The 24,312-nt window shown below is 42.0% G+C and overlaps 2 protein-coding genes across 5 annotated transcripts in view; one reads left to right on the top strand and one right to left on the bottom strand.

Moving 5' to 3' along the window:
- FBXO36 (F-box protein 36) overlaps positions 1 to 887 on the bottom strand; it is a 74,816-nt gene extending 73,929 nt beyond the window's left edge. Inside the window, exon 1 of the mRNA XM_026649878.1 lies at positions 792 to 887. Within this exon, the coding sequence (XP_026505663.1) occupies positions 792 to 887 (96 nt within the window). The remainder of the gene's footprint in view (positions 1 to 791) is intronic.
- Positions 888 to 1,228: 341 nt separating this feature from the next.
- Positions 1,229 to 24,312, top strand: part of TRIP12 (thyroid hormone receptor interactor 12) — a 165,562-nt gene continuing 142,478 nt past the window's right edge. For 2 of the 4 annotated variants that reach the window (XM_024210928.3, XM_024210912.3), the window contains exon 1: positions 1,229 to 1,454. The gene's annotated coding sequence lies outside the window, so the exon portion shown is untranslated. The remainder of the gene's footprint in view (positions 1,455 to 24,312) is intronic. The other 2 variants (XM_024210944.2, XM_024210937.2) reach the window with 1 other exon arrangement.

Genomic DNA, 24,312 nt, shown 5'->3' with positions numbered 1-24,312 from the left:
GATTAATTCTTCCTAGCTATTCACTTCACCTTTCTGGTGGGATATTTCAATGTAAAGCTACTGATTTGCCTGTAGATTCAGTTTATTCCAGCGCCTTTAAAACTTGCTTTTCCTTAGGAAAAGCATTGTGACTTTTCTCAGCATTGTGTTGTTTTCTCTAATCACTGGATCACTTATTTGTGACAGTCTTTGAAAGTCCCTTAATTCGTTCTATATTTTTTGTCAAGGTCACAGTATCTCATGCAACTGGGAAATGTTTTCAAGGTTACTTAATCATCACTCTGCAACACTTTTTCATACTCAGTTGGTGACTTTCCCATTTTACCCCTGAATCCTTATTGGGGATACCTTCCAATGCGTATTGGATCCTCAGACCTCACATGCTTTACATGAACTACTACTCCGATCCCATTCAGTGATGATACCCCCACTTCCCTGGATACTTGGTCAGTGAGTTTTCCACCAGGCAATGCTTTCCCATACATTCACAAGCACGTTTCAGTGACGCTTAGGAATCCTATGTGCCCTCTGCCCCTCTGGACCCACCTTTGGTGGTGTTTCCCCACCCGCATACCAGACTCCTAGTCAACGGCCTTTGCCAGGCCCCCCTCTGGATCCCCGACCGGTGACACATCCGTGGACCCTCCCCAGGCTTCAGGTTGCCCCGACAGCCCGTTGAGTTGCCTTATCTGCGTGCGAGCCGGAGCAGCAACAGCCCGGTAGGCAGCTGGCAGTGGGGTGGGGGCGCTGACGGAGGCCACGGGCAGGGCCTCCTTCCTTCATTCACCCACCTCCTTCCGGGTGACGATCAGCTGGTAGAAGTCCTTGCTGGGGGCCGGGGCCTGCGCGCGGGTCTCAAACAGGACCTCCTGCAGTAGAGACGCCATTTTGGGACGCTGGCAAGAGGTGACTATGGCAACCAGGAAGGGGCGGGCATCACGAGAGGTCACTGGGAGCCCAGCCCCCTCTTAAAGGGGCCGGGTGGATATTAACGCTCTAGCCCAGCGGGGTCTTCGCCCCAGCGGCGAGGAGGGTCCCGTACACCCCTTAGTTGGTAAAAACAGTCCCTCCAGCCCCGCTGACCTGAGGGGAAATACTTGCATGGACCCAGGGGTGACGACCCCGGCGGAAGGATACCGCTCGCTAGGCCAAGAAACGCCTGCCAGCGCAGGGAACCAGGACGAGCAAACCGCCGGTCCAGGGGCTTCGCGGGGGGCGGCCAGCCGGGCAGGGGGAGCGCATTTAGGCAGGGGGGACGGGCAGGGGCTGCGGGCCCCATTGGGGTGTTAAGTAGTCCCCAGCCTCCCCCTGTGCCACTGGAAGGGGTTCGGCTGCGGAGGCGGACGAAGCGCTGGTCGGTGCTGCGGCTTCAGCTGATAATTGAAGGGAAGGGAAGGGAAGCTGCTGCTGGGGTGGCACGGAGCGTCTGCGGAGGCCGCATCGGGACAAACTAGGTACATGGGACCCCCTTCCCTTTTCCTGGGCACTGAGGATCTGAGGGGGGGTGCTGGGCCCCCTCAACTGCCCTAGGCTCTCTTGGTCAGGCCTGTTGTGTCACCCCCGGTATGAGCTCAGCTGCCCGTCCCCGTCTACCCGGGGCAGGGGGGAGGGGAGACGCGCCATCCTAGGCATTGTTTGTGGGAGAGTGAGGGCTGGGGCCTGGGGGGAGGCGTAATGATCGGGGGAGGGGGAGATGCTACGGGGGGCGGGTGGAAGGGCCGACGAGGGCCCTGGGTTTAATAATGGGATTCTGGTGGTGAGGCCCTCACTGAGGAAGGGGAAGGGATGAGGGGGTGGAGGTGGTAGAAATGGAACTGACAAAATGGCCAAGCAGCCACTGGAAGCTGACTTCAGTACACCCCCAAAATATTAACGGGGAAGGGGGGAGGAGAGAAGCTGCCCCCAATCCCTGCCTCACGCAATGCTCCCGACAGCCTGAAGCCCCAGGGTGGGGGACTCTCCTCCGCACCAGCTACGACTAGCTCTGTGGCCTGTGTAGTTGCTAATACAAAAGGGTAGTGTCAGGGTTGACGCTACTGAACCCGATTTGTATTTGCCTCCCTCCACATGAACCCCCTTTCCCTGTTGCAGTTATACTTATTTTTTAAGGAGCTATTGAGTTTCCTTTTTTATAATAGCAACAAAAATCCCAGCCGGAGAAAGAAAAGGCAAAATAACCAGCCGCCGTCCATGTTTCCCAGGCGGGGGGATAGGGTGTTGATTCGAGTTACAATACTGACTACCCACTACAGGATTATTTCCACCCGCATCGGTTGAGAGTTGATTTCCCCCCCCCCCCTTTTTTTTCTTTTTCTTTTTTGTTGCTTTCAGTGAAGTAACTAGTCCCTTGGTCCTGCCGTTTGTTTGCATAATACTCACACGTAAATTCTCTCTTCCCCCGTCACCCCCCCTTACTGCTAGTCCCGTGATACCGTATCGGTGAGCGTGGCTGGGTATTGGGGAGCCGTGAAGATTTTTTTGTGGTGCTCACAGCACTCGCGCCGATCCCTTCCTAGCTGCTGCCCTGGCTGTCTGGGGCTGGTAAACAAACCGATGCCGGGGCTTTTACCAGACCTGCAGGCCCATCTTCCTGCTGTTCAACTTTTTTATTGTTCCCCCTCCCCCGCCTCCTAATGCACTGGCTCATTGGGTTTCTCCGCAGTTGGGTGTTTTAAGGGATCGGGAGTCTGAAAGTCTAGACTGTGAACCGGAAAATAATAAGGGGAAGAGTGGAAAGTTGTCACGGGCTTTGGGGGAAAAACATCGACGTATGGAACAAAGGTCCTGCCTGAAATGGAGAGAGAGAGAGGCCTGCATGTGAGGCCCGATTGTGTCGCATTTACACAAGGGGAAAGAAATGAGAGCTTGGCATTGGTTTAAATTCACCTCGTAAGTCTGGCATACAGTTTGGAAACGCCTTTAGAGTGCGTTCGGTTTATTTTCAGGGTGGTTTTGATATGTGCAGCCATCCACTAATCATCCTAATTCAGGGTGAGTTTCAGTGTAACCAGTCTTCTTTCGTCATCCTGTTCGGCAGCAGTATTGATACACTGGATTTAAGGCCACATCATAAAAGTTTACTTTCTGAAAAGGGTGACTTTCTGAATTTTTCTATTTGAGAGCATAAGCTTAAATTTATACTTGAATATTGAGTTTCATGAAGTTCTCAGGGCTGTCATCTTTTGACAAGGCAACTTGAATAAGGGATACTGAATTAAGAAACACAGCCAAGTCCTTTATCACAAGAGAAAGAAACTTTAAAAATGAAATTAAAAATACAAAATGAAGGAGTTTTCCTCAAAATGAATAAGATTTGTTTTGTCTCTGTACATATGTACAAGTAGAAATATCATGTATAGGTCAAGCATCAGCTAACAATCTTATAATTAAGGATGTCATTATTTCCACTGTGTATCCTATTTTCTTTTTTCCCCCCTTATCCCCAGGAGTTCTGAGATTTGGTGGCTGTTGTTAAAAAGACCCCTGAATTCTCTATATTTATATTCTTAATGAGTTTTTTAAAGTGTCTGATATGTTTAAAGTTAAACTGTCACTTAGCATATTAAAAGGCTAAAATTGTCAGATGAGTACAATGAGCCTAAAAGCAATATTTTAGTGAGTAAATATTGTAAATAAGGCAGTCTATTGAGACAGCTAATTATTAAGCAGTATTCAAAATGGTCTAACAAACTGTGTGGTAAGCTTTAATTTTTATTTATCACACTTACTAAATTTCTAAAAGGCTCTCAGTTATGGATTTCAAGTGCATGTACATTTATGTTCCTTGTATAAAATGAAAGAACACTTCCTCCAAAACTTGCTGCACCCACAAAGCCTCCCATCCTTAGAAGCCTCAGGAAAAGAGATGGGCTGGCTCATCATTTCACTCCCTGATTGTCAGACCAACTTGAGAAATGAATTTGCATCGCTGTTGCTCTTCCTGAGAAAGCATAATCTCAAACCTCAAGATGGTTAACATTCAGGGGCTGTGAACAAACAGCTGTTTAAGACACCACATCGATAGCTTCAGCACAGCAAAGACCCCACAATTTTCAGGATTTTATAGATCAGCTAATGCTCCTCTTTCAGAGGAAAGAATGGAACCAATTAAGTACTACTCCAGCCAGGGACCACAGGCTTGGTGCCAGTGTTTTGTTTCTGTGAACATTATTTATCTCTTCAAAACTAGACCCTGAAAGCACACTAAGATAACATTTAGTCTGATGAAGCTTCAAAAGCAAGGAAATGTCTAATTGTATCTAAGATGCAAAGTCTTGGATAACAAAACATGAATTGCAAAAGCTTCTAATATATGATATATTGCAACATCTAGGCAGAAAAGGTTTAAAAACATCAGCTTTGAGTTTTCTTGTTTGCCCCTGTTTAGCTATCAGATCCTTAAGACTTTGAGGCCTGTTTACACTACTAATATAACCAGTAAGATAATCTGGTTATAGAACAGTTGTTCCCTTAAACCATGTTATCTAGCTTAGTTGGGAACATGGCTAGGGTGTCTCTGTGCTATATGTTGTGATTCAGGATTCCAGGATTGCTTGTATTTTTAGGGTAGATGAGGCCTAAATACAGCTTTGGTAGTTTTGCCTAAACAATAGGCTGTAACAACTAAAGATTAAAGATTCCAAAGGCTAAGTAACACAACTTCTAACCACCTAAGAAACCTATTAAATGGTGGGTACCGCTTGTCATGATTTATTTACATTGTAACATGCTAAAAGATATATTCTCTGTTTCTGCTATTTCAGTGATGCCACACCTATACACCGATTACGAAGACACTTCTGTAAACCAGTAAACATAACTGAGGCCAGTAGAGCCCTGTAATATCTCAAGAGGCATTTTTTTGTGGTAGGGTAAGATGGGCTCTTAATGTGAAGGCAGTGTAATACAGTGCACTGTCAGCTGGAGAGGAATTCAGGAGACCTGGATTCTGTTCCTTAGTTTAACCTCTGCCACTGGTGTACTGGATCCCATGGCAAATCATGTCACCTCTCTGCTTCAGCTTCCCTACTTGTATAATGGGGCCAATATTTAACTTCTTTGTAAAGCTATTTGAGATCCAGGAATGATATCTGAGTACATGTCCATTGTAGATTACTTAGCAGTAGTAGACATGAACTGTGACTGTCCTTTCCTGGATCTGCTGATGCTCAAGGAAGGCAGTGGCACTGTTATAACAAGATTTCATGGTTAAGGGGTCTTAGATTTGTCTACATGTTTTGTCTACATTTTATTATGAATTAGCTCTTAATACTACATGTAGAGCAGTATATTATGCCAGTAAGTGAATCAGTTACATGTTGGAGGATTTTCATAGCAATAGCTAGCTGATGGTTCTTGTATCTGGAAAAGCTGAAAGTGGCATGGGCCTAGTCTTTAGGTACCTGGTTCTTCCTTGAATTCCCAGCTTCTGCAATTTACATGAAGTCCTATGTTTCCTATGGTAGGAAAGTATCTTCACTTCTCATGCTTGAGAATAAGCATCTGTTTCTGATAAAACAACATTCTGCCAAAGAAAATCATGAACCAAAAGCCAGTTATAAAACCTGAAATCAGCAGTAATCTGTAAATAGAACATTTCTAGTAATATTTCTTTATGATATCAAATGTGCTGTCAGTTTTAAGAGCATGACTTCGTTAACTAGTCTCTTTAAATGAATGGTATTCAGGTGCTTGTGGCAATCAGTTTTGTGTGGACAAATATTTTTCCATCCTGCCATATAATAGCCCTTTCTTGTCAGGTTGGAAGAACTTGGCTGCTTTGGCTATGCAAATGTGCAATTAGTGGAATTGTCTTTACTTCCATCTGGCAACTCCTGTTTTAGCACACATAACCAAATTGTCTATAGATAGGGAGTCTAGTAACAATTTTTTGCAATGTGCTTACTGAGACCAGTGACATTAATCTCTCTTGCATATCGCCCAGTACAGCATTCAGCTATATTTGTAATGTGTATAAGGAGGAGGATTGATACTACTGCTAATTAATAGTGCTATCAAGATTATTGGAAAACTAGGCACAAAGTGGCTGACTTCAGTTCAAGACACACTTAACTGAAAACATTGGACTGTAATATGAAACCATGTTGCAAATACTGTACTTAGAGAAAATTATGCATGGCTCAAAAGATGAGAATATTTGTTGTTTCCCATCACCCCAAGTTTCTACACCTCTACCCTGATATAACGCTGTCCTCGGGAGCCAAAAAATCTTACCGCGTTATATCAAACTTGCTTTGATTCACAGGAGTGCGCAGCCCCTTCCCCTGGAGTGCTGCTTTATCAAGTTATATCCGAATTCGTGTTATATTGGGTCACGTTATATCAAGGTAGAGGTGTATAAACTCCATAATAGCTTTATTATTATTTTTACACCAGAAGGCAAAGTTCTGAATTTGACTGCATCCACACATTTGCCAACTTCTTTTACCAGGTGTTCAGTTCCTACAGCTTACAAAATGACACGTTGTCTTGGTGGCTAATAATATAGCTGCTGTCTGTTTCTTGGGTGGAGGGAGGGGGACAACACATCGGCAAGCAACAAAATTTTACAATAGTGAGAAGAGGGTTGTCTTTAGTAAAGGATGCTTGTATATTTGGTGGGGGTGGGGTGAAGGATTCTTAATGTCCATGCTGAACAGACAGGAGTACTTTTCTAAGATCTTACCCAGAATTCACAGTAAAATTCAGTCTTCTGCAATTATTTCCCTCAGAAGAATGAATGGGCTAAGTCATCCTTCCTGGGTTTTGAACATGGAGTTCCAGAAAGTATTGGTATTTGGAAGTGGAGGCTGAGGTATCTGGTCAATCTCTGATTCCAGGTTCACTATGAACTCTTCCAAAAAAATTTCTGGAAAGCAAGATGTTCATTGTTCTAAAGATATGTGCATTTTACTGACTGTACAAATTCCCATTTATTGTATAATATTCATGCGAGTGTAAAGGTGAAAATGAGCATATTTCAATATAGTGACTAAAAAGGTGGGGAGGTTTTAGGAAACTTTCCTAAGATTGCCTGTAAATGACAGGCACTAGACTCTTAGGAATAGGCATACTGCTGATATTCCTTGAGACTGGTGATTGACTGCAGGTCAGTAAAATTTTATGTTGGAATGTGGAAAAAGGGGTAAACAAAGTGGCAGAGTTCACACATGGTTAAGTCCAAAGCTGACTGCAGAGTTACAAAAGGATCTCACAAAACTGGGCAACAAAATGGCAGATGAAATTCAATATTAAGTGCAAAGTAATGCACATTGGAAAACATCCCAACTAATACATAGAAAATGATGGGGTCAAAATTAGCAGTTACCACTCAAGAAAGAGATCTTGGAGTCATATTTCTCTGAAAACATTCACTCAACATGTAGCAGCAGTCAAAAAAGCTAACAATGTTAGACACCGTTAGGAAAGGTATCGATGATAAGACACAACATATAATGCCACTACATAAATCCATGGTACATCCATACTTTGAATACTGCATGCAGCTCTGGTTGTCCCATCTCAAAAAATATGTATTGGAAAAGGACAACCTACGATTAGGAATAGGGAACAGCTTCCGTACGAGGAGAGATTAGAAGGACTGGGACTGGTCATTTTAGAAAAAAGACTAAGGGAGGGGGTCTGATAAAAATCTGTAAAATCATGAATAGCATGGAGAAAGTGAATAGGGAATGTTAGTTGTTTGTTTACATAACACAAGAACCAGGGGTCATCCAATGAGATTAATAGGCAGCAGGTTTAAAATTAAAACCAGGTTCTTCACTCTACGTATAGTCAACCTGTGGAACTAGTTGGCCTTTGCAGCATCACCTGGCAAAAGTATAACTGGGTTCAAAACAAAATTAGATAAGATCATGGAGACTAGGTCTATCAGTGGCTCTTAGGCAAGATGGCCAGAAATGCAGCCCCATGCTCTGGGTGTCCCCATCATCCAGTCCCAGCTTCTGGCAGTCAGAGGTTTAGGATGGATCACTCAATAATTGCCCTGTTCTGTTCATTCCCTCTGAAGCATCTGGCACTGGCAAAAGGCAGGATACTGGGCTAGATGGACCATTCATCTGACTTAGTATGGCTAGTCTTATGTTCATGTTATTAACATAGTTCTTATCAATCATAGTGCCATGTACTACTTGTTATAATCTAAGATCTGCTAGAACAAAGGCCTGGTCTACACTACGACTTTAATTCGGATTTAGCTGCGTTAATCCGAATTAACCCTTCACCCGTCCACACTACAGAGTCAGTTAATTCGAATTAAAGGGCACTTAAAATCGATTTCTGTACTCCACCTCGACGAGCGGAGTAGCGCCAAAATCGATTTTGTTAATTCGAATTAGGGTTAGTGTGGCCGCACACCACCGAATTAATGTAATTAAATTAATGGGGTAGTGTGGCCGCACACCACCGAATTAATGTGGTTAAAAACCGAATTAATGTGCTTAGTGTGGCCGCGCACAATCGAATTTATACATCCTGTTTCCCAAATTCGAATTATCTAAATTCGGATTAATCCCGTAGTGTAGACATACCCATAGTGTGCTTTCAGGTATAGTAGTTTGTGTAGTTGTGAAGCTGAAAGATTGCTTGAATGTAGAACCAAGCACATGGACAGAGTAAAGGCAAGTAAAGGCAGAGAGCAAAACAGATAGAAATGGCTGGATAGACATTTAACTTCACATCCTCCTTGAATGCCAGCTTTCAATCTGACCCTTTTTTCCCCCAAAAAGAAAAGCTGAGACTTTAATGTGACTCTTACTGATATCACTATTGTGATACAAAAGCTATTTGAAAATAATGTCCTGCATCAGATTTACATATGTTCCTGACACTAGAACTCTCTAATTTTAACTGTAGTTTAGTGTTTAAGGAAAAGCCTACTGGTTTCATTGACTCCAAGAGATTGAGCCAGAGTAGGCTTTCTTCATTTGAAGTGTATTTTTGAACAAGAATAACTTTTTTTAATTTGTCAAAAGTTAAAATGTTAACCATGTTTCACTGCTACACATGTTAATCAGGTGGTAGTTTATCCATTTTAGCTATAGTTTGATTTCCAGTGTGGACTACTCCTTCATGGAATCAACCCATCCTGTATACAGACTCTTAAAACTAAATTCATGTCTGGGGGAAAATGCAGACCTACATCTGAGGGTGCAGGTGTATGGAAACAAAACTAATTGAAAGCAAGAAACTGGTAAAATATGAGTGTGTTAATGGGCAGTAAATTAGACACAAATAATGTAATACAGCATGGCGGGATTTTTAAAAATCCAATTTAGTTCCTGGGCTGCAGATGCAGACATATGTCAAGTCCTGGAGCAGGAGAGGTGATGATAATACATCTCTGTATATTCTTGGTGACACTGCACCCAGAATACTGCATTCATCTATGGACTCATCTTTGTTAGAAAGATATCAGCAAGTGGAAGTGAGATTGGAAGATAAAAAATTGAGAGGTGGGTATTTAATGGGGAAAAAATTAGAAGATGTGTGCTAATGGATAAATAGCAACTGGAGAGAAGGGGTGTGTGACTGACTGCCTTTCAGATATTTATAAATTAATACCAGTGATGGAGAGGAATTATTTTGGGTGATACAGGAGGGCACAAATACAAATAATATGGTGGCATTTAAAGAAGATAGCTGCAATTGAAGCCAGAAAAAGCTTCTTGAAAATGAGGCCTATTAGACTGACATCTCTTTAAGCGAAGCATTAGAAGCCACATCACTTAAGCCACTTGAGATAAAGCCGTAAAACTTGTACTACAGTGAACAACCGTGCATAGGCAATAGGGTAGAGTAATAGGTATCTTCCAGTAAATAATAGGCTGCTGAAAATTAGCCAGGTAGTAACTAAAACAGGATAAACATTGTGCTTGTTACTAATACATTATTTTGGTAGAAATAATTTAGAAAGCAAACTTTAATGTAACAGGGAATGAGGGTTTACGTCATGCCACTAGCTTTCAGGATGAGGGTTAAGTTAGTCGGGGATGACGGAGGTGCGGGAAATCAAATTTATGTATAGAAAAGCTTTGCAAACAAATAACAAGATTTCCCTGCCTGTGGTGGGTTATCGTGTGCCTTTCCTGGAATATGATGATTTTGTGGTATCGCTTTTGAATTGGAGCCTGATAGAAGGCCTTAATACTACAGCATGTGGACAGTCTCTGGTCTAATAGTCGAAACTAGTCAATGCTAAATATGACTTTAGATATAGGTAGGTTGACTGAGCTTGATATTTCTTTTTTTTTTTTTTTATACTTTTGACCGATAATACCCATGTTTTTTGAAGCTTGTTATCAATTTAAATTTTCACAGTTGTAAGGAAATGTGGTGTATCAAGCAATTATTTAATGATGGTAGACTTGAGGTTCAAAAAGTTAATGCTTAATTAATAGCTGTTAAAACATAAATTGTCACATCACACGTCAAACTATACAAAGTTGTTGTTCTTAGGTCAAACAAAATTCTCAAGCGGCATTTTTCCTATCTATAAACTTTTGTTGATTGTGTATGATATCAACATTTACCAAAAAAACCCAACCCTCTTAAAAAAACAACCTTCCAAGTTTATGCATAGATTGTCGATCATTGTCTAATGTGAAATATATAGATGAGAGAGCTCAAGTATTGAAGCTTGTCTTTTTATTCAAGAACCTGAAACCTTGGCTCCTTTTTTCTTAAATTAAGGAAAAACTTTTGGGTTTGCAAGCAATTTATCTTTTATATAAATAAACATTTGTTCCTAGGACTTCAGATCAGTTTATCTTTAGATACTGTCATGTTGTATTAGAATTAGTTTTATTTGCTAGGATATAAGAATTTTGGGGAGTGATAGAATATTTGCCAAATCATGCACACTTTTAGAAGCGCCCTCGATCTTCAGTATCTCTTTAGAGTGAATGTTCCAAATACTCTATGGTTAAAATCTATGTACTTAAGCCTTGGTCAGAGCAAAGGCTTCAGCCTTTAGAGCCAGTTTTAAAATGCATAACTGAGAATCTTGTTTGGAACAGAGTTAGAATTAATCCGAAGAAGTGGGTTGTAGCCCACGAAAGCTTATGCTCTAATAAATTTGTTAGTCTCTAAGGTGCCACAAGTACTCCTGTTCTTTTTGCGGATACAGACTAACATGGCTGCTACTCTGAAACCTAGAATTAATCTGGTGTCACTTGATGTTCACATTACAGGTACAGTAACAGGTCCTAGTTTGCTTGACCAGGAAGTTTCTTGGGTATGTTTAGCCCCATTTCCCAATCCTCAGATTTTCACACTTCAACTGTGAATAACATTTGAAAGCATACCCTCATTACTTAAACTGACTTTATATTTCATTAACTATTAATGTTAATTACTATTTGTTTGTGATAGGCTAAATGGATTAAAATGTTCCTTTTTAGCTTTGTGCTCTCTGGTTGAACAATAGTTGCACAATTTGTCTACTAGGTTACTTTCTGAACTAATTGGGACATTTCTTACCACTATTCTGGAATACCTGTTCTAGAAAGTGTTACTTCTAGATACTTCAGTTGTTGCTGTGTAGCAGTTTAATCAAAAGTTAAGAATGAATTTACCTAATGCAGAACTACAAATATTGCTTTTATTCTAGTACTGAACAGATAGGTAATACTGAATGCAGGTTGTGTCTGCATTCGTATTCCTCATCATGTATTTAGCACTGGGGGAAGCAAAAGTGAGGTCTGGGCATGAGGAGCTTTACCAAATAGCATTTCAGCTCTAGACCTCTCTTTGCACTAAATAAACTTCCCACTGGTAGCAGCTCTAGTATTGGTAAGATGGTTTTAGCCATGATCTAGACCAGGGGCTGGCAAACTTTTTTGGCCTGAGGGCCGCATGGGGTTTCGTAAATTGTATGGAGGGCCGGTTAGGGGAGGGGGTTGTGGCCCGGCCCTCCATACAATTTACAAAACTCGATGCGACTCCTGCCCCATCCAACCCCCCCCCCTGTTCCCTGATGGCCCCTCTGGGACCCCTGCCCCATCCACACCGCCCCACTCCCTGTCCCCTGACTGCCCCTGGAACCCCTGCCCCTTACTGCCCCCTGCTGCCCCATCCAACCCCCTCATCCCCCCGCAACCACCATCCACCACCCCGAACTCCCCTGCCCTCTATCCAACCCCCCTGTTCCCTTACTGCACTGCCTGGAGCACCGGTGGCTGGCAGCAGGCCACACTGCCGCCACCGTGCAGCACAGAGCACCGGGTCAGGCCGGGCTCTGCAGCTGTGCTGCCCCAGGAGCTCACAGCCCCGCCGCCCAGAGCATTGCGCTGGTGGTGAGGCGAGCTGAGGCTGCGGGGGAGGGGGGACAGCAGGGGAGGGGCCGGGGGCTAGCCTCCCGGGCCAAGAGCTCGGGAGTCGGGCAGCACAGTCCTGCGGGCCGGATGTGGCCCACGGGCCGTAGTTTGCCCACCCCCGATCTAGACTGATTAAGAGCAGGACATGATGATTGGTAGCTGGCCTATACTGGCATTTCTACAATTACTTGTGCTACTTGGCATCCTGTCTATAGTAGAGCTCCTAATAATGCTAACACCAGTAGAGCTGAACTAATGTTAGGAATAGTAGGAATTTAAAAAAAAAAAAATTCCTGCCTCCATGGAGCCAAAATTTTATGTATTTTTAAAAAAAAACACCAGTTGTTGCACAGCTATGTAGTGGCTCCTAAAGTCATTTCACTTGTCTCAACTGTCTGTCAAATTATTAAATCATCCTTTCCTCCAGCAGCTTATGTTGTCTCCTTCATGACCTTCCCAGCTCTGAGCGTTGTCAGTCCTTAACAAAAACCCTCTCGCCTTAATGCCCCTCCTGTTTAATGGCTTGTTTGTTGCAAAGTCAAGCCAGTGTAATGGCAAACTGAAATCTACATAGTAGGTCATATGATTGCTTTAAAAAACACAATTCTTATCACTTGTGCTCCATCCACCTGTACTGTACTCCTTCCCCAAATCTTGCTTGTTTAATCTTGCTTGCTGTTATAACTCCAATTACTGTCTTTTGAAGTTGGTTGGTTGGATTTTTTGTTTTTCTTTTGTTCTGCTATTGAGTTGACTCAATTGGCTTGCTTTTTCTGTAGTAAAACTTGTTGCCATGGTCTTGAGGTAGCTGCTTTGCTTTCCTAAGCATGTAGACTCTTGGCACTTTTTTCCCCTCCCCCGTCCCAGCTGGGAGATATCAAACATGAACACACATCTCCATGTATCATGTGTGCACTGAATGACGCAGCACTAGAAAGATCAAATTGTATAAACATAGTATAACTGCACTACTTAAGCATATGCAGAGAATAAAACACCTCTAGAAATCAAATGTGTAACTTTATTTTTAAGAGCTATAAAAATCTGGATATATTGTCACCTGGTGTAGCAAGCTTCTTTGCGGAGGCCTATCACTTTTTCTGCCTCTCAAGAAAGGGTGCTGGTGTCACATAGCCAGTGGCAGAAAGAAATGTCTAGAAGACTTGTGTAGTATTTTTCTCCATACCAAATGCTGCTGTTTATACATGAGTTCCAGTGCAGTAGTGCTGTTCTTGCCCTCTGCAGACCAGCCAACTTCACAAGGATGTGTGGAAGCACACCCATGATACTAGTAATCGGTGCTGGTACAAAGCTGGGTAGGGCAAGTTAAACACATCCTGTGCTGATGCTAGTGCTTTGTTTTAGTGTTAATGTCTTCTGTGCTGTCTCCTTCCTCCCCTCTCCCCACCTCCTTTTCATTATAATCCCTAGCTCAGCAGTTCTCAAACTGAGTTGGGAGTCCAAAGTGGGTCGCGAGCCCATTTTAATGGGGATGCCAAGGCTGTTTTTAGACTTACTGGGGTCCAGGGCCCAAGCCCCAGGGCTTCAGCCCTTGCTGGCAGGCTCAGGTTACAGGCCCTCTGCCTGAGGCTAAAGCCCTTGGGCTTCGGCTTTGGCCTCCCGCTCTCTTTCTGCCTCCCCTCTCCCTCCCCCCAAGGCAGTGGGGCTTGGACTTTGCCCCTCCACCCCTCCGGGTGGCGGGGCTCAGGCAGGCTCAGTCTTCAGTCTCCCCTCCTGGAGTCATGTAATAATTTTTATCAGAAGGGGGTCACAGTGCAATGAAGTTTGAGAATACCTGCCCTACTGCTACGATCACAAGAGTACTGATTCCAACTGCTTCCTTAACAAAAGTATATCCACACTACAGAGCTGTATAGTGCCCTGCAAGAACTGAGTGCACATATGCTTTGGCATTCCTGTACATAAATTTCCCCATCCTGAAGATGCTTGTTTCATCTTCAAGCAGTTGGTCTAGTACAGGGGTCGGCAACCTTTCAGAAGTGGTGTGCCGAGTCTTCATTTATTCACTCTAATTTAAGGTTTCGTGTGCCAGTAATACATTTTAACGTTTTTAGAAGGTCTCTTTCTATGTGTGGCCAGGACCCAGGCAGTGTGAGTGCCACTGAAAATCAGCTTGTGTGCTGTGCTGCCTTCGGCACGCGTGCCATAGGTTGCCTACCCCTGGTCTAGCAGGACAATCCAGATTAGATTACCAGTTTTGCAGTTCCATGTCTTGTAAATATGAACTAGTCATTATAGAATAAATACTGTCTTAATTTTAAGTTGCTCCACATCAGCATGTAGATGTTGGGGTTAGAGGAGAAAATGGAACTGGAAGTTTTGACAACTGAATAGAGGATGTTGAGGAAGCTGGAGCTTTTGTTTTAAGGAGAGGTTGTCTGGGATTGTGGGATAAACATACCAGCGGGAGACTTAAACTAAAATAGTCAGTGATATAACTAAACATGCTGATTTTGAAATTTGCATATTAACTCTGAAATAAAATAAATTCAGATGAATGGGTTAGTTTACCCTCTTTAGAAATACTGTTTCACGCTGCCAGTAAATTCAGGAAGACAATGCTGCTTTAGTTAACTTTATATTTGGAATGCTTCTCCACAGCCATTGTTTCTAACAAAAAAAGGTTAAGGGCTTGGATTCTAGAACAGAGTTCTGCAGCCAGGGGTGGTTTCGCCTAAATGTTTTATGGCTGCAGGATTGTGGGATACATGGGGTCCTGATTGGGTGTGATGGATTGGTGGGTTTTGTTTGTTTGTTTTGTTGTTTTTTTAATCAGGTTTAAATCAGCAAACAGGAAACCTTGCTTTAAATTTATTTTTATTGTTTTGCATTTGTACATCTTGGTTTCCTAAAGAGAGGCTGGATTCTTACTGGTTACCAACCTATAATATGTGTTGATTTGCAACTAAATATAACCTTTATGCTAAACTTGGTGCTTTTTTGCTAACAGAGTGATACATCATACACACTTTTAAGCAACTCTATAGCTTAGTGTACACTTATTCAGATTGTTAATTTTTACACTTTAGTATGTTAAAAAAGAAGTACTTATTTACTAAATGTGATCTGTGTCAAGCTCTTTTCTGAGGGGAAGTAAAACTCAATTAACAATGCACAAAAACAGCATTTAATTATTTTATTAAATAAAAGTACCTTAACACTAATGGACACAAGAAATTTTTTTATCAAAACAAGTTTTGTGTTTAAAACTGATTTTATTAAACAGTTTACCTGAACTGTTTTTTTCTGTAGGTAGTGAGTTGAACTGATGCTTTCTGGTCTCTCTGTCCTCCAACACTTTAAAACTAGTAGATTGCACCCTCACACAATTAGTTTTTAATCATAGTCTGTGTGATGGAGGTGTATAAACCCTGCACCAACCTGGAAAGGTTTAAGGAGCTGCTCTGGGCTGGAGTAGCCTTGCCCTTCTGCACCTGCAAGTCCTGCCAGGAATGGAGGAGGAGTTTAAAAGGAGGAAACTCAATGAGGAAGGGCAGTTGTGTGAGGGAACAGAGTGCTGAGCTTCCCAGCTCCTGAGAAGAGGCCTGGTGGTGAGCAGAGCCTAAAAGCTTGCCTAAAAAAGAATCCAACTCCCCTAAGAATAAGGGGTGCTGTATTCTATAACTTCAGTGGACTTTGAGTTGAATTCTGACTTGGCTAGGGCCCCTCTGAGGGAGTGGAGGCTAATGTTCCTGTTTGAGCTATCTGTGTCTCTTCTTCTCTGTTGTTGTTGTGTGTTTGCTACTCCTGAGTTTTTTGTGTCCCATGGGACCCTGAAAGGTAGGAAGTATGCAGAAAGATTTAGCTGGAAGGCTGAGAACTCATCACTAGTGAAGTGCTATAGAGTGCCCCTACTGGAGTGACTGGACCTGATTTGAGTGTTGTTCTCAAAACCCCAGTGGGGTGATGTGTAAGGATCAGGTCCCTGACAGTTGGGAAGAGGAAAACAAGCTTTCCTGCTTTTTCAACCCCCAAATGGCTATTTAACTTTGAACAAGTCATTGAACTGAACTAGTTGGAAAAAATGAAAATGAAGAAAATATTCTCTCGGCACCTGCAGAAGAGAATAACTCTGTCAAATGATGGTTTAGCACTTCAGCAGATTGGTTCCAGGAGCTTAGCCCGTGACTTTCACCAATTCAGTGGTTTGCTGCCATACACTTCAGAATTTTTTGTACTTCTATTAAATGACATTAACAGATTAAATTGGAAAATAATACCCTATGTTAAGGCCTAAACTTACATTTTATTTTAAAAAAAAATTAAATTAAAAAATCCCTTGACTTAAAAAAAATTGTTTTTATCCACCCTACTCAGTACTATCCTAAACATTAATACTTCTATCCAAGAATCACTCCATGCATCACAAATGTTAATGAATTCAAGTGTCTACACATAGGCTTTAGCTCAGTGAGGGTGTTAGCAACCTTAACTATAAGGAGTACTATAGGTGGTTAGGACAGAAACACTTGTCTTCAAGCAGTCATAACTTTCTGAAACTATTGCTTCTTCAGGATGAAATTTTTGAGCACTGGCCTCTGCTCATAGGTACACTTTTTTTTTTTTTGTTTTTTTGTTTTTGTTTTTTGTTTTTTTGTTTGTTAGCTCAAGCTTCCATCAATCTTGCTGTTTAAAAGTAGCAGGAGATAGAAAATTGAAGTATGTTTGGGAATAGCCCTCACTGACATGTCTCGAATGTTTGGCCTGCTAAATCACTTCAGCCATGCACAGCAAATCTTGTACAACTTCACAGCATTATTTATATTTGGCGTACTATGCATGACTCTCTTACACATAACTTCCTTAGTCCCCCAAATTACTTGAATGGGACAGCACCCATTTCCAGCTGTTTATGGGAAACATCAAGTCTAGTAGAGGGATCCTCCTAATGATGATGCTATTGAACATCCAACCACAATACTTTTTAGCTTAGGCTACAGGTTCCCTAACTCTAGACTGTAGACCATTGGCTTACAGAGCACTTTGGGAGTGCATTTTGGAGACACTTGGGCAAGTCTACACTACAGCAAGGATCAATGCTCTGAGATCAATCCACCAGTGGTCGATTTTAGCTGGTCTGGTGAAGACCTGCCAAAACGACAGCAGATTGCTCTCCAGTTGACCCCTGTACTCTACCCCCAATGAGAAGTAGATGGGAGAGTTTTTCTGCTGTCGACACCCACCCCCTCCCCCGTGGTATAGACTCTGCGGTAACTCGACCTAAGGTATGTTGACTCCAGCTATATTATTCACGTAGTTGGAGTTGCATAGTGTAAGTCCTGTAGTCTACTTGTTTCCAGCTGAGAAACTGAACATGTGGATGGGAAAGAATAAGTGAAGAGCACAAATAGCATGAGAAATGTGGTTTGTTTGTTTGTTTGTTTGTTTTAAAAAGGGCACTCTGCTAAATACAGCAGTAGTTTACAAACAGTACTCTTTTATGTAATCAATGCCAGTAGCTGCTACAGGGGAGTTATGGTTCACCTTGCCTCCTGCTAATGCTTCCATGAGGCTGTTGAAGATGTTGACCCTACAACCCTCCATGAGCTCTGGCCTAGGAAATGTGAACAGGGCTAGGAGGCCAGAATTCTGTCCACCTCTATTACAACAATTGCATTTAATATCCTATCCTCACACTTATTTAGTGAAACCACACACCAGCTTATGAAATAAACTGCTGTATTGTCCCCACTTTACTGATAGGGCAGTTGAAGCACTTAGGCATGCAACCAAAGGCACTGAGACTATGACAAAATTGGAAACAGGCCCAGATCTGTGATTCTCAAGCTGCCATAAATGTTTAATTATGCTGTCTTTTAAAAATGGGGCAGTTGTGATTACATGTCTGTCATCTCTCTCAGATAATGTGTTGTATAATGTTGTGATGGCATCAGGCCCATATTACACAGAGGCTGGCTGACCTGCCAGATTCACAGTAGTGGTTTAGGTTAAACTATCAGTCTGATAGTTATTTGCTGTGTGACTTTGGGCAAGTCACTTAACCTCTTTCTTCCTCTTCACAGAGAAAATGCTTATTAATACTTAACTCACTGGAGCACTGAGAAGATTAATTAGGAGTGATCAGTTCTTTGAAAAATTGCTGTTATCTGACTACCTGCAGATTGAAAAAAAACAGTGTGGTTTGGAGCAGCTCCTCTATCTTAGCTTTACTGCCTTTTACACAACCCAGAGAAGATGGGAGGATCTTTTTATAAGAAGGGTCAAGTAGGGTAGGTGAGTGTTTTAAACATTTTTCTTGAGAAGGTAACTTGAAATTCAACTGAAGAAGTGAGGTTTTTACCCATGAAAGTTTATGCCCAAATTAATCTGTTAGTCTTTAAGGTGCCACCAGACTCCTCGTTGTTTTAACTTGAAATTGGTACCCACAGTAGCAATGATGCTTTCAGGTCCTGTTGGAGAGGATGGTCTGGTCTAAACATAAGGTTTCAGATACTTTCCTTGGAGACCATGGTTAAAATCTAGACAAGTTGCTTCAGACACTCATCCTCAAGGTTGGAATATTCCCTTCTTTTACTATGTTTTAATTTTCCAGTGCTACTCCATTTTACTTAGCAACCCTCTATTTTAAAACTACTATTTCATGGACAAAATAGCTTAGTGTAAGAAACTTGTCTCCTGGCGCTATTTTGTTACAACTCATAGGTACCATCTTGTCTTTCCTGTAACGTCTAGCAATAAGAAGCCACAGGTATGAACTAGGTTTTTAACCCTGTCATTCTCCCTAAATCAGCAAGGCAGATGAGGAAACAGAGGCACCAAGAGAAGTGACTTGCCCAGTGGCACACAGCTGGTCAGTGGCAGAGCCAGGAACAGAACCCACGTATCCTGACTTAATGTGTCTATCCACTAGACCACACTACCTCTCTTGGAAGAGAGATGAGGCAGGGGATTGCAGGAAGAGAGAGGATGGTTCTGGTAGTTGAATGCCATCCTGAAGAACTGGATTCTATCTCTTCCTCTGCCACAGAGTTCCTATGTGATGCTAGACAAGTCATGTAATACAATGTGCATTCCTCATTTTCCTCTGCTTCCATTTCCCCATATGTAAAATGGAGGAGATGATGATGATACCGACCTCCTTGGTAAAGCACTTTGAGAGCCACTAATGAAAAGTATTCTATAAGAGCTACACACCTTCCAACTTTTTGCAACAAATAAAGCAGGGCTCTGGCAACTAAGTCTTTTACTACACAACCCTCATTCCTCCCCAGAACAGGTCCATTCTGTGCATTGAGGCAGGGATCTGGGGGGAGGGTGTAAAGGTGAGTATATGATCAAGTAATTGAAGACTGTTTCATAATGCGTACACACAGAGGGGTGGAATTAAGGCTTCATAGGCAGCCTTAATTCTGGCATTTCCTAACTTTTCAGTGCTTGACTTTGCAACCTTTATGTTTTAGCATGTTTTTGGGTGTAATAGTTGTACATGGGGATGGATGAGTAGATCCCTATTATCTGTGTATTGCTGGTACTCGAGTCTATGATGAGTGGTAAGACTAGCAGCTGCATGTAGATGTTGAATAGGACCAGAAAGAAAACTGATCCACGTGGGACTTTACGGGTGAGGGGTCTAGTGGCTGAGGTATAGTTTCCGATCACTCCTCTTTGGGTGCATCTCTGAAGGGTGGATTTAAATATTTTAGCATATTTTCCCATAATCCCTACCACTCCTCTTTGGTGGACAGCAGCATTTCGTGGATAACTGTTGATGAGCTTGTAGTTAGTCTTTTGGCTAACTCCTTCCATTTATGAGCAAGTTCAGAGGTTTAATCCTGGACAATAGTTAATTAGAAATGATGGATCCATGGTGAATTTCTTCAGTATTGAATTACTGTGTGTTTTGAAGGGGAAGATTCCTTCCCTGAATGGGCCATTGGCTCTTCTGTTCATGACACATTCACCAACTAGGAATGGCATGGATTGGATTCACAGGTCTTGGATAAACCTATCTAGGCTGTCAGTATTTTGGGAATGCAGACTGGATGTTCATTGGCTGGCATGGAGGAGCAGATCTATGCTAGTTAAGATGACTTTTTCCAAATGTGTGTGTGGTCTCAGCAAAGTAGGATGATTTTTTTCCTTCAGAGTGCTTGGGTTGAGTTCTATGGTAGGTTTTAGGCCCTCAGGACTGAAATGGTTCACTGCCCTTAAAGTGGGATTTGACATCTTCAATAGAAGCTGATCGGAAGGGTCTCTTGGTCTAAAATATAACCTCAGCATAGGCTTGGAGAAAATCTGTTTCAATGTGTCTGATTCAGCCTTTGTTTTTCACCCTCTGTACTAGAATTTGACCTTCTCTTTACATCTCCCACAGGGTGTCAGTAAACAAAGGAAATCCTGTGTGGACAGTGGGGAGCAAGGAGGCTTTTGGGGGCTAAAGTGTCAATGACAAATCATCAATCCTTGACTACTCTTTGTAATGTGGGTGGACAGTTGCTGTCCTTTAGCATAAATTTACATATTCTGCTCTCTAAATTACTGTTGCTCTGGGGCCATACTAATCTAGCAAAAAAATCTCTAAACTATGAGTTAACCTTAGAAAGTATGCATGTAAGATTCTGTCACTGATATTTTTACTAAAAAAGTCAGAGACAGGTTATGGGCAATAAACGAAAGTTCATGGAAGCCCGTGGCCTGTCCCTGACTTTTAGTAAAAATTCCCTGGTGGGGACAACTAACAGAACTCTGGGGACTGACCTCCGGCAGCTGCTCCAGCTCCCCGGGGGCTGACCCAATCCCAGCCACTGCTCTTGCCCCACTGGGGCTGACCTAACCCTCACTGCTGCTTCAGCCCTGGAGTCACTGCTCCAGTGGCCCTGCAGCTGAAAAGCTGCTTCAGCCCTGCCCTGGAAGAAGTCGCAGAGGTCCTGGAAAGTCACAGAATCGTATCCTAATCTCTAAACCTAGGGCATATTTTTTTCTTTGCTTCATTCTCCTAAATGATATATTGTATCTCCATGCTACACAAATGAGAATTTTAATTGCCTGCTAGTGCTGGGTGGGGATGGAAGACTGTAAATTATATGATCTAGTACTGAAATGGATTTCTTAGCCAGTCTGAGTTTCAGATATGAGTAACTGTACAGCTTGGGGGAAATGGGGAATGTATAGTTCCTTGCACTTCTTGGAAGTATTAATCCTACTCAGACATTTTTTCAAAACCCTATATTCTGAAATTCCTGTATTTTGGCTGATGGCTGTCAGCCAGAGTAAAACATTTATAGAATTATTTAATATTCACATCTCTTCTGACTGGCCCCTTCTCTGATTGGATCAGTTTTAAATGGCTTTCCTCCTCTTGTCCCTCAGCTAGGTCCTCTATTGGTAATATGACATTCTTCTTGCTGATATCATAAGTTTAATGCCCCTGCAACAACAAAGGTATTAACTGAAGCAGAAATTCCAAAACTTGCACCAAAAGTGTTCCTATTTCTTGTATGTTTCTCTGGTTACCCCATTGCAGAAATAGGGACTAAACTAGAATAGTTTTAAAGGCAAACGCATCCCTTTGGTGTTTATAAATGCATTATATAATCTCGCCCATACAATCCAAACATCTTGTTCATATTGACTACTGTTCTGTACTGAGCAGAAGCTTTCATTGAGATATCCACAGTGATTTAACTAGTCAGCTACCTAAGTGGCAGGCCTTGAGCACAGTATATCGCAATTTTTCCCTTCACCAAACAGATTGCATAGATGGGCTTAGCAAGGGCCAGCATGGGTATAGTAGGTCTGAATGAACTAAAGGGCGCTAGGCCAGTTACATGCATATCTCAAAACTTAGTATTCCTGGAGGTGGCAAAAATATCCACAATACCACATCTAACTTAAATTAATTGTAGTAGACTGCGCTCTGTTTCATGTGTTCTGCAGACACTTTCTAGAATCAGGGGCTGTTTTTTGGGATACTCTTTGCTGAGGAATGGGTTCCATACTTCGTTTCCTGTTTGAGTTTCTTACAATAATTAAGACGGATGCAGGGACACAGGTATTCCATGATCATGACACACCCTTTGCTGCAAAACTGAGTCCCAAAGTCCATTTTTGAAAATTATTTTCACAGCCATATGGGTTAGAATCTTGAAAATATGGACCATGTAAACTGATGCAGTGCTGTCTTCCGGAGTTTGCAGATACCATGAAACAATAGCTGTGAGGATGGTGAACTGCTTTGTTGATATCAATGATGAAAACTAACTCGAAACCTAAAGATAACTAATTTGCTAAATAACGTTAGCAGAAAAAATCAGCTAGTATTCTCATCCCATAGTTCTGACCTGCCTTCCACATGTTCTCAGATGCTAAAAGCTCCATTTGTCCACTGCTTAACTATCCAAACCTTCAGCTTTGACTCTGACAACTTATATGATGTACAGTTCATATGAATCTTCAGCATGTCAAACTAGAACTGGAAGCACTGCATAAAATAAATGGAAATCAATACTAAATAACTTGGAAGGGGACAGGTGATAGTTCTGATTGTGTTCAGTTTCATAGTTAAACTTGTCATTTAATTTTTTAGAGTTAAGCAGCCTTACAGTAGAATTCATGTTCAGGTTGCTGCAGAGTACCCAGGCCCTTATATAAAGCCTTTGTTTGAGTGTCTTACTCCTGTCTGTCTCCAAGACCCCAATCTCTTGACTATAGGTCACCTGAGCTCTCAGTGCTCAAATGAACAGTTAAAGGGAGCTCAAGTTAGAACTTGTGTTTCAGGGGACAGGGCATACTGCCCTATCAAAATTCTATTAAAAGGATATCTGAGGTCTATGGAGTCTGATAGAATGGGCTGGAATAAGTGTTTTTTGGCATATATAAAAGGAAGTTATTGAAAGTTGGTTGAGTGAGTTGTCTCTAACTCTTCTGGAATAGCTGTGCTGATTGGGTCTATTTTAAATGCCTTTCCTCCTCTTGTCCCTTAGCATGGTCCTCTGTTGGTAATATGAAGCTCCTCTTGCCCTCATCTTTGGTTTAATGTCCCTGTTCCTTTAATGGGAGGTTCTGTAACTTGGTCATTATACTGTCTGGGAGAACTGAACACTTTCTGCCACACTTGTATGTTAATACTACTTCTATTCCTGCCTTAACTTCTTGATGTCTTGGATAATGTCCTAATAGGTCTCAATATCCAATAGTGATATTGTTGGTCTTATCAGGACTACTTCATTCTAGTCTTCCATACGACTTTTCGTTAAATTCAGGCAATGATGCTTTCAGATGTCAGAAAGGTCCATTGAAAGCTGAAGCTGTCTGCTTGCTCTGTAGAGGTGGTATTCACTAAAACCACTGTGGCTGAAATTGTTTAAGAAATATATACAAGAGGCTGATTAAAGTCAATGGAAAATTCTATGGAGTGAGGTTAAATCTTCTGCCAAGGCATTGGCTTCCTTCCTGGGTGGAAAGATGTATCTGCAGGATTGTGTGTAAAGTAGTGGGATCTAACTCTTTTTGAGAGAGAATACTTGTGGAATTAGGTTTCTAAAGTGAATAGTACTAGAATAGAATTTTCACTTAGCCATAACAAGAAATCTGTTGCAGCTTTCTAATATTGAAATTGTTGATTTTTATCATCCAATCTTGACTAGTGTTGTAAGGAGTACAGAAATAGAAACTTTACCTGTTAATTGGATTTCTGCTTCTCAGCAGGAATAAGAATTGGATAAACTTAATTGGAAGCATGTTTGTAAATTGTACTAAACTGAATAAGCCTTGGGTCTCTTGTTCTTATAATATTCCTATCATTAAGTTATGACGAGTTCCTAGAGTGTATGGATGGATATTGGGTTTTAATTAAACAAACAAGCAAAAACTTCCCTGTCTTTCTGGCATATTCCCATGAATAGACAAGTTTCAGCTGGTGACTAACATGGCAAAAACAGATCTGATCTTCTTTTCCCTCCCCTTCTTTCATGGGTACCTAACTCCTCCATTCTTC

Source organism: Terrapene carolina, unplaced genomic scaffold (assembly GCF_002925995.2).
Source record: "Terrapene carolina triunguis isolate 2854851 unplaced genomic scaffold, T_m_triunguis-2.0 Scaffold88, whole genome shotgun sequence".
Classification (NCBI taxonomy): Eukaryota; Metazoa; Chordata; order Testudines; family Emydidae; genus Terrapene; species Terrapene triunguis.
The sequence above is the reverse complement of the archived record's forward strand: the minus strand, read 5'-3'. Positions and strand labels throughout refer to the sequence as shown.